At 40.2% G+C, this 11,546-nt stretch overlaps 1 protein-coding gene across 1 annotated transcript in view; it reads right to left on the bottom strand.

Annotated features, from left to right (window-relative positions):
- Positions 1-6,296: 6,296 nt before the first annotated feature.
- Positions 6,297-11,546, bottom strand: part of cdnf (cerebral dopamine neurotrophic factor) — a 37,453-nt gene continuing 32,203 nt past the window's right edge. Inside the window, exon 4 of the mRNA XM_039760533.1 lies at positions 6,297-6,903. Coding sequence (XP_039616467.1) covers positions 6,719-6,903 — 185 coding nt within the window. The 3' untranslated portion in view covers positions 6,297-6,718. The remainder of the gene's footprint in view (positions 6,904-11,546) is intronic.

The following is an 11,546-nucleotide window of genomic DNA, read 5'->3' as shown; positions in this document are numbered from 1 at the left end:
ATTAGCTTGTGGAACAAATAACTAACTTTGTGCCCGGATGATACAAAATAATGGACAGGTCAGCAGAAGCCAGGAGTCGGGAGAAGTCTTCCATATGTCAGGTGGCAGTGATCCTCACATGGGAACCCAGTTGGGTCACCCGTAGGGGTGCTTGGGATATACAGCCTGGAAGTGCAGCCCTGTCTGGGTTCCTATGTTTCAATAGAGGATGCTGTCGGGGGAGGACCTCTCTACTTTCACTTTGACCCGGAAGTGCTTCCCAGGAGACATGGCATTCCTGGGTCTGGCATAGAAGGAAGCCTGCTCCCATAGATGGACGAGTCAGAGACGGAAGGCAGTGGGCAACACTCAACTGAAATATAGAAGGAGGAAGATTTATTAGTTCATTGTGATTATAAATGTATTTGTGGTTGATTGTTCGAAGAGTTTGTGGAAAGGTGCTAAAGAAGGAATAAAAATCCCATGTTTTACTCATCTAGTGTGTGCTGTATTAATGTGTCTGTGGTTTGGGGCTCTGTGGCACCCCCGTCTGGTTACGATAGATAGATAGATAGATAGATAGATAGATAGATAGATAGATAGATAGATAGATAGATAGATAGATAGATAGATAGATAGATAGATAGATAGATAGATAGATAGATAGATGAAACAAACAAAAGGACAATCCCAAAAGGGAAATGTAGCCTATTATGGAAACTTAATAAATAAATAATATTACGTAACAAACAACAACTCCTCTCAAACGCACATCATGATTACTAAAAAGAAAGAAAAACCTATGACTTTTAAAATTTTCTGATAGTATATTAATGCCAATTTTATGGGTTCACATGGGTTGGATTGTAAGCAAGAAAATATTGTAGCAGACATTTTTCTGGCAGGATGACCTTCCTGACACCAATCCCCTGTAGTTGCTCTTTACAGCACTCAAGTGGGATGAAGACATAATTCTAACCCCCAGGTCAAAAGAGAAAAATAAGGATAAAATTGGAAAACTATTTTGCTTTCTTTCCAGTTTTACTAAAATGATGAAGAATTATCACTAAATCTCGGTGGCAGTTGCCCTATTGGTAAAATTAATTATGATTCCGATAAGACGGTTTATGATTTACCATACTAGGCATCTCATATGACTCTCCAAATTGTAGCTGAGAGAGACCATTTACTATATCAATCTCAGAATCTTTGCTTCACTAGCTTATAGGTTTGCTGATCAGTCTTAGACTTGAAACCTGACTCCAGTTATAGTCAAGCAAGGACTCAGTTAATAAAACAAATGGAAAAATGTTTAGTTAAAATCTGGGTTACAAGATTAAATTAGTAACAGAACAATGCCAACAACATGTAAGGCTGGGAAGAGGTAAGGAATCCTAGAAGTCAGTAGGCCGAAACAAGCCAAAGCCTGTGCCAATTTTCCATTACCATCAAGATTCAGCTTTGAAGGCTGAATTAATTTCAGTCACTTGCAATGTTTCTGTAATGATGAGTATTAATTAAATATACAACAGTTGGTTGAAAATTAGTTCAGTTTTGTTTTTACTCTTGCCAGAATCCTTTAAGGAACCCTACCACCTGTAACATAAATAACTAGCAATACATATTTTGACCAGTAATTTGCATTCTGGTTTCTCAATGAACCAACATAATATTCTCCGACCTCCTTTCAGGTTCACATGAGGTCCAGGCATGTTCTGCCAACACTGGGCAAATGATTCAACCCTGGACAAGACACCAGTTCTTTACGTTAGGCCCGTACTCACACTCACACTCAGGGTTAATATAGTCACCAGTCAGCCTAACCAGCATGTCTTTGAGGAGTATAGGAAAACCTTCACAGGCACAAGGAGAATGTGTACTTTCTACACGGTCAACAACTAGGCATGAGACATAAACCCAGGATGTTGAATTCGTGAAGAAGTAGAACTATCAGTGGACCCATCGTATCATGTCATGTCAAGTCAGCTTTATTTCCACGTAATTTATACTTGCATGTCTCCAGAGAAAAGTTGACTTAAATACAAATTAGAATATGATTAAAAGCATACTATAAATACACAGTACCATGAACAAAAATAGTTTTTACACAAAGCTTGTTATTGAAAAGTTGAGTATTATTTCATATTATATATTTTTAATTCTTGTTAACATGTGTGCTTACAGATCTGTAACTTTTTACTTTTAAATTAACAAAAATGTAGAACAGATAATGGTGAAGTGACTGATGGCAAATGAACCTTTACTGCCTACAGGATATGGATAACTCCATACTCAAACATTAAGAGAGACAGTTTGACAATCAAATTGATGCACTGAATAAGCACTGGCAGTCGAATCAAAGTATGGTAGTCCTAAACGGTCAAACAGGCATTGTGGCTGTGTATATTCTGTGTGGCATGCTTGTGCCTCCTCTAGACCACGAGGGGGCGACCGCCCTGGTTGTGTTGGGGGCCAGAAGCCCAACCCTGTAGGGGCCTGTGGCCACCGGCAGGCGGCGCCCCGGTGCCTGAACAACCATGGACCTCAGCACTTCCGCCACTCCAGGAAGTGCTGGGAGGAAGAGGAGCAGGGACACCCGGAGGGCTTCCGGGTGCGCAGCCGGCACTTCCGCCACACGAGGGTGTGTCCGCAGAAGATTGCCGGGAAGCAGCTAGAGCCCATCCGGGTTGCTATATAAGGGGCCACCTCCCTTCATTCAGTAGCAAGAGTCGGGTGGAAAAGGACGGAGCTCGGAGAGAGAAGTGGAGGCGGCCAGAAGGAAGGCATTTGGAGACTGTGAGACCTGGACTTTGGGGGATTGGTGCTGGAGGCACTGGGTAGTGCACTGATTAACCTTGTAAATATATTTGTAAATAAAACGTGTGTAGGGTGAAGAAAAGATGTCCGCCTGTCTGTGTCCGGGTCCAGTTCCACATCTGCAAATGTTTAAAAGATATATTCCTTATGTATAAGAACACCCAAAAGAAAAAAAACTGTGTGTACAACAACTTCATACTTCAAACTATTTTAAAAAAGGTAAATAGTGTATATCAGGGCTGCCGAATGTGGTTCGATCGTGATCGACCGGCAGATCGCATTGCATTCAAAATTTTCTTTTAAATGTTAGTCTATCATATATCCTCCCTATGGCATTTGCCACTTGATTGACATACAGGGCGGCCAGTCTGAAATCTATTTTCTTCTAACACACTGGTTATCCTGTACACACGATCAAACGCGTGAGCTACTGAAAAACTCCAGCTATCTAAGTGATCTAGTTAGCCTTCCCATTTATATCGACTAAAGAAGGGATTTTAAAAAAAATGTTGTTTATGGGCTGGATGTGGAATTGGAAGTGGATTTTTTTCTCTCACAATGTCACAATCAAAGTACATTTGTCTGATCTGTCAATCTATCATTGCTATTCCAAAGAAGAAAAATGTGGAAAGGCACTTTCAAACTGTTCATAAAAACTACAAAACTGACTTCCTTCTGAAAAGCAATCTGAGAAAGAGAAAGGAGAGGGAACTAAAATCACAGTTGAGATGCAATGGAAGGCGTGTGCGCAAATTGACAGCATACACTACAGAGCAGATTGAAAATTGTCTGTCGGACTTTATCTAATGGAAAAAAAGTAACAATTCGAGTGTTACCCAATGTAACGGAGTAAGAGTAGCGTTTCTTCTTCACAAATGTACTCAAGTAAAAGTAAAAAGTATGGTGCAGTAAAACTACTCTTTGAAGTACAATTTTTTTAAAAAGTTACTCAAGTAAATATAATGGAGTAAATGTAACTCGTTACTACCCACCTCTGATACTTAGTATATATATATATATATTGTAAAAGATGCAACAACAAGCAGCATAAAGGTTTGGGGTATATATTGCAGAAAAATCCACAATTCAGTCAAAAAAAAAGGTCAAAATATAAACACAAACAGGTTCATATGCACGACGCCGAAGATGGCGTCGGCGGCCATTTTATGTAGGAGGAGCCGGAAGTGGAGGAATGCTGGGAAGGAACCGTGAGGGAAGATGGGATTGATGACGTCAGGAACAATGGCGGAGGAAGGGCGGACGTAACATGCTGAGGGAAAATGAGGCTTATGGTGGCGGAGAAAGTAAAGGAGAAAGGTTAATACCCGCCACTCCCTGCCGGCGAACGTCTTCCGAAGCGTGTTAAGGTCCGTCCGCGGTCTCCTATTCACGCGTGCGTGACAATATATATATATATATATATATATATATATATATATATTGTCGTGGATGCCATGGACGATGACCCGGCCGGGATGCCTTGGAAGACCGGAAGTGGGCGTGCGCCCATCTGGGACCACGTGGGGGCTGCCTTCCTGGTTGCTTTCGGAGCCACGTGTACAGGGCATGGAAGCTCCACCCTGTAGGGGCCCATGGTCACCGCCAGGAGGCGCCCCAATGCCTTGGGGCCCTGTTGCCCCAGCACTTCCTGGTGTGGGGAAGACTTTGGGAGACGCCCGGGGAGCTGCCGGGAGGACAGCCGGCACTTCCGCCATGCTGGGGCGTGGCCAAGGGAGGAATGCCGGGAACACCTGGTGCTCATCCGGGAACCATATAAAAGGGGCCGTCTCCATTCATTCAGGGCTGGAGTCGAGAGGAGGAAGGACGAAGCACAGAGGAGGTGTGGAGGTGGCCCGAAGAAAGGCATTTGTGCACTAACTGGGTCTGAGTGACCATTATTTGGGTCTGTGTGACCGTTATATTTGTAAATAGAATTGTAAATAAACGTGTGGTGGTATTTAACAGCATGTCCGCCTGTCTGTGTCCGGGTCGGCTCCACAATATATATATATATATATATATATATATATATATATATATATAGTGTCAGGGATGCCAGGGGCCATGACCCGCCGGACGACGGAAGGACCGGATGTGGGTCTGCACCCACCCTGGATCACGTGGGGGTTGCCTTCCGGGTTGCTTTGGGGGCCACGGGTACAGGGCATGGAAGCTCTACCCTGTAGGGGCCCGTGGTCACCGCCAGGAGGCGCCCAATGCCTTGGGGACCTGTTACTGGTGTGGCGGAAGTGCTGGGGGGAAGATTTATGATGGCGCCCGGAGAGCAGCTGGGAGGACAGCCGGCACTTCCGCCACGCTGGGGCGTGGCCAGAGGAGGAATGCCGGGAACACCTGGTGCTCATCCAGGAACCATATCAAAGGGGCCGTCTCCATTCATTCAAGGCTGGAGTCGGGAGGTGGAAGGACGAAGCACAGAGGAGCTGTGGAGGTGGCCCGAAGACAAGGCATTGTGAGGCCAGGACTGTGTTTGGGGTGTTTGTGCACGTGACTAGGGTTTGAGTGACCTTTGAACTGGGGTCTTAGTGACCAAGTATTTGTAAATATAGTGTAAATAAACGTGTGGTGGTGTTTTAACAACATGTCCGCCTGTCTGTGTCCGGGCCGGGTTCACAATATATATAGTATATATATATATATATATAATTTTTAATGTAGGTAGATCATTTTGACCTGATAATTTTAAAAGTAGCTCACAAACAGAAAAAGTGTGGGCACCCCTGGTATAGATGGTTCAACTGTTATGAAAGCCTCTTAATACAGCTCTGGATCACAAGGCGTCAGAAATACTGTACGTGTAAGAGAGGAATCAGGACTGCAAGCCACGTGTGAACACTGCCAAAAAAACAAAAAAAGAACATCTTGGGGATGGGGCAGGGCTGTCTTAACTCAATAGGCACAATGGGCACTGGCCGGGGGCCCCACGAGCATAAGGGCTCATGATGTTCTTGATGGCTATGTATGTTTTTGTTTTGGTATCAAAATAGGGGCCTCAGCACTCTACTTAGCTCGGGGCCTATGACACTATTAAGATGGCCCTAGGATGGGGAATGAAAACTGGCCAGCATGTAGATCCCACACAGGCAATAAACAAGGTAAGAATTCAGAGCTGGTCAGAGGTATGACACAGGAGAAGTCACCATGCTACTCTCACTCAAAAGGTAATGAGCCACAAAAAGCTTGAAGAAGTGCATTCTACATGAATATTGAAATTGTCACTACACACCCATGTTCCTAATACCAGTTATCACACTCACTTGTACTTATTTTACTTTATAAAAATGAAAAAAACAATTTTACCTTATTAAACTGAGTATTTGTCCAAAGAAGTATTTTTTTTAATTGGCCCCTTGGGTAAGTTAATTATACGAATTTGCAGAAATATGCTGCGATGCACAGAGAACAGATGTTCTATTTTGAATGTCAATTGTTTTAAGTAAAACAGAAAACAGACAGATAATACTTTGTCATTTTAGGTTTGTAATTGAACAGTGACTTTATTCATACAGCAGCAAACTGAAAAAGATACTAGTAAACACTGCCAGGTCTGCCAATAACTGATATCACCTCATGATTTTTATAAATTACACAAATGAGACAGAAATACAGAATTCCAAATAAATAGGATGACAAAGGCCTGCCTATCTAGTAAATAACAATCTCATAGCATTATAGAATTAAAAATATGATTCAAAATAATTTATATTTTAAGACAAAAATACCTGCCAAAAAGCCAATCACCCCTACAAAATGTTTAAATAAATTATTTTAATTGAGCATTATCTTCTTCGGCAAATCCCCTAAAAATATCTGTTACACTGACAAATGAACTTGATTATACTTCTTCAAATTGTAGAGATTTATTAGTCTTTCAGCTTCAGGATAAAATTAAAAACTCGTTTCTTCACAAGTCTGAGGAGTACCTCTTATGGCTGGTATATTTAGGAGCCAGCTCCTGGATCACATTGACATAGTCTGTTTTCTCAAAACAGGCTCTGCATGTCTCACCCCAAGACTGTAAAATGTTCTTCAGCTCAACTACTTTGAGTTTTATGAGGCTGGAAGATGAGAGATCCATGACCTGCTTCTCTGAAAAATAAACATACAACATATAATAACATCAGAACAATGAATAACAAAGTTTTATGCTTTAAACTTCAAAGCACAGTTGAGAGCCAGTAAGGCTTGATAGCACAGGAAGCTGATGAAGGCATGGAATATTTGAGCAATACTTAACTCATGCTAGCTTACATTTATTTATTTGGCTGACACTTTTATCCAAGGTGACTTACAACATTTATTATATGACTTGTCACATTCCTTTTGGTTTTCTAATTGTAGCACAGGCAAGCCAAGTGACTTGCTCATGGTCACACAGTGTCCTCAGGGTTGGAGGTCCAAGGCCTTGACCACTATGCCACATGCTGTTATAGTGCTTTATCTTCTTGAATGCATAGATGTGTGCGAGGAAGGGAAGGATTTTACATTATGCCATGATGGCAAAGCTATTTACCCACAGTCCTGAACTAAAGTTAGTGGTTTTCCCTTCATATTTAAAAGAAGCTAACAATGTTCTTCAGTTTTTAGACATCTTTATATTTAAGGGTCATGATTGCTTTCATGTTTAAAAATGAACGTTGATTCTGTTGACATGGTTGTTTTCCAAGATGAATTCATCATTATCCTCAGATATACTTTGACCAGATTTCCTATCCTGCATCCTCATCATACTGTCTGAACTAGTTCTTAATTTCAGTACTTTCAATCACCAGTTTAGAAGAATCGCAATGAGTACTAGGGTGGCACCAAGCTACTGTATGTCAACATCTTTATTGACTGGGCAGAACAGCATTTCTTTTCTTCCTGCATAGGCTTTGTACCAGACATGGAGTTTTAGCCAATTTTCGCCCGATTTCCCAATTGCCATTTTTGGCTAAAATATTAGAAAGAATTATTTATAATCAATTGGTTGATCACTTTAACTCCAATAATTTATTTGAGATTTACCAATCTGGCTTTAGGCGTTATCATGGTGTTGAGACAGCCCTCCTTAAAGTATTCAATGACATCTCTCTTATTACTGACTCAGGTGATGCGGCAGTCCTTCTCCTCCTTGACCTGTCCGCTGCCTTTGACACCATTGACCATGAGATATTGCTGTTGCAGCTTGAACATCTTGTTGGGATTAAAGGGGCTGCTCTTAACTGGTTCAGCTCATATTTAACTAGTAGACACTTTTCAGTGACTTTAAATTCCTCTTTTTCGTCTACTGCTCCTCTTAAATATGGTGTTCCTCAGGGATCCATTTTGGGTCCTATTTTATTCTCTATACACCTTCACCCTATTGGAGCTATTTTTAGGAAATTTAACATTTCACTGTTATGCTGATGATACTCAGGTTTATATTCCCGTCTGAAACTCTGCAATAAATCAGCTGCACAACTGTCTGTCTGAAATAAGATGCTGGATGGCTAATAATTTTCTTGATCTAAATCAAAAATAAAACAGAGGTCCATCAGCTAAAGCCCAAATTGGTTTTGGACTTCTCGGCTCTTTCTCTGTCTTTTGCAAACCTCAAGTCCATAATCTTGGTGTTATCTTTGATAGTAACCTCTCTTTTGAGAAACAGGTTAATTCTGTAGTGAAGAGTTGCTTTTTTCAGCTTCATCTATTAGGTAAGATCAAGCCTTTTTTATCTTCTAGGGATCTTGAGAAAGCTACTCATGCTTTTATCTTTTATCGCCTCGATTACTGCAACTCGCTGTATTCTGGGATTAGCAAATCCCTGATATGCAGGTTACAGTTGGTCCAGAATGCTGCCACTCGCTTTCTGGTTGGGGCAAGAAAGTCTGATTCTGTTTGTCCAATATTAGCTTCTTTACACTGGGTGCCTGTCAGTTTTCGAATTGAATTTAAAATCTTGTTGCTAGTTTTTAAATCTTTACATTGGCTTGCTCCTGCCTATTATTCTGAATTGTGTGTTTTACACCAGACATCTAGAGTGCTTAGATCTTCTGGTCAGTTGTCTCTTGTTGTCCCTTGTACTAAGTGTAAAACTAAGGGGTCAGGGTCTTTGCAGCTGCTGCTCCTCGCCTGTGGAACTCTTTCCCTTATCACATAAAGTTGTCTACAATTGAACTGTTCAAAACAAGATTTAAGACTCATTTTATTCACTTGCATTCCGTCACCTTCAGTATTACTGATGGTTTCCTGATTGTCATTATGTAACATTACTTCTATTTATTATTTATTTTATTTATGTTCATTTATTTTATTTCTATTTATGTTTTTCATGTGAATTGTATGTTTTTCTTTTATTCTATTATTGTAAAGCACTTTGGCCACAGCATTCCTATGTTGTTTAAAATTGCTATATAAATAAATTTGACATTGACATTGATTGTGTTCATGCTGCCTCCTACTCCAGGTGCCAGCTTGAAGAATTCATTAACCATTTTACTACATTCCAACCATCTCTCAATCTCACAGTGACATATCTATCAAAACAAAATATGTTGAGTTCAGTCTCTCTACCAGACTTAAAACCTCTGTCTTTTACAAGGTAACTGACTCACACCGTTGTCTTGTCTATAACTCCTTCCATCCCTGGCACAGAAAGATCTGTCTTCATTTTCACAGTTCCTCAGACTCTAACACTCCTGTAGTGAGGAAGTTAAGTTTCCTAAAGTAAATAGGCCTCGGCCTATTATGAAATAGAGTTTCCTCCAAATGAAAATAGGTGAGATCTCCAAAACAAGCTAAGGAGTAAGCCAGAAACCTACTTGGTCTGCCCAGCAGAAGCAAACTTGTCTTCAGCCTGGTCCCAAGGCAATCAGCTAGCTTCAGCTGAAGCAGGCCCAGAAATGAGGAGCTGTCAAAAAAACTATAAAATCTCTAAATCTAAAATGAATGCCCCACAAAGAGGAGGGTAACCACTGAATTCAGGCTTGTGCACAAGAAGTCGGAAAAAAGAATCTTTATAAATCAAAGATTTATTAAAAAAATTTAAAAAAAATTACAATGATTCAAATTTAAAATCAGGCACAAAATAGTTGCCTAAAATACAGTAACAAAACAAACAAAGTCCCAAAACACACTCCTTTAATCAGAATCCCTTAAATGAATGCCAGAGATCAACAATAACCAGAAAATCCAACAATAAACAACAATATTTACAAACTCCAATAATAACAAACCATTTCTGCTTCTAGGCTTTGGCACTCAGCTTAGATAGCCTGAGGGCGGGCCCAGGAGTGGTGATGTCAGTGTCATCCCTCCTCTTGGGACTCCACCAATGAACGACATGGAACAAAACTACATTTAGAGGAAGAGGAGACAATTGTCATCTCACTCTTAAAACCAACAGAAATAACACAAAGTCATGAGAAACAATAATTACAAATTAACAAAAACAACAACATAACCTACAACCCAGTACATGACACAGCCAATTTGTAGACTGAGCAGGCCTCAGACCTTTGTGAGCTTTCGGCCTTTTTTGAATTTGTTAGGCCCAAATCATAACAATACACAGTTTGGCCACGAAATTGGACCAAAAGGTGAACAGCTTAATTTTCACATTGATACTCTTTACAATTTAATATACCAGTAGATGCTCCAAACGTAGACATATAAAAATATATGTGGTTAATTTGAATATTGCTTTTGGAAAAAAAACAACATTTACAGGAGAGTAAGAATTAATGATTAAAAAATAATGACAGCAATTGATCTTTTATTTATGGGAAACAAAAAGAATGTAAAAATAGCATAGAACTTTCCACTGAGTTACACCTCAGTGTTCAGTTAATTTATTTTTTAATGATCTCAATATGAAATTGATTTGGATTTCATTCATTTTATTATCTGGTTAATTCATTGCATTTACATTTTGTAGCTGTATTTTGCCATGGGTTGATATGTTGCTCCTTTGTTACCTGGAACTCAACGTGTGCAATGATGTAAAAGATGATATGCACAGCTGCATTGTACCAAATTTTAATATAATATAAAACAAACAAACTGCTAACTATACCATGCTTTATGTTTTTTGGTTAGTGGTTTGGCAAATCATTTCACAGTGTACTAATCCTAGCTAAGTCTGATCCTCTGGGACTCTTCAAACTTGTTTGCACCTCTGCCTGGCTATCTACTAAGTAAAGAGCACAACACTCTGTACTACCTTATATCTTCTCTTACACGCCCAAATGATTACTTTTTCTGCATTCATTTGCTCGGCTTTGGACAATATGATTGAAAAGACTTATTGTCTGCATCAGAAAAACAAGTAAGACAATATGCAGACATAGGGCTCAATGCCCTGTCAAGATCAAAATGTGACCCTGAACCCTTGTGGCTTCCAGCCTAAGTTCCTTGCCTGCATATCTGCCTTAGCCCTATGGCATGTGCTTTGTTTACCTTCTACCCCATATAGGTCGTAGTCCTATCATACGGCTGTTATATTCGTAATAAGCCACTCTAAACTATAATCCACCTTGGGATGAAGCACATTTGAAAATAGCCGGGTAGATGGATAACCTGATTAATTCAATTACAGACACTGAACCTATAATATAACAGATAATGAATGCAGTTTTTTCCATAAAAAGAAATCTGGCAGATAACATCTTGTCTATTGAGCATCTGCTGTGGAGCAGCTGCTGCTCTGTCCGTTGCATATGCATTTTAGGAGTTTCCCAGCTATAATTATATTTAAGTGTAAAGCGTATGCA

Source organism: Polypterus senegalus, chromosome 8 (genome assembly GCF_016835505.1).
Source record: "Polypterus senegalus isolate Bchr_013 chromosome 8, ASM1683550v1, whole genome shotgun sequence".
In the NCBI taxonomy this organism is placed as follows: Eukaryota; Metazoa; Chordata; class Cladistia; order Polypteriformes; family Polypteridae; genus Polypterus; species Polypterus senegalus.
Note: the sequence above shows the minus strand (reverse complement) of the source record. Positions and strands in the feature narration are given on the sequence as shown.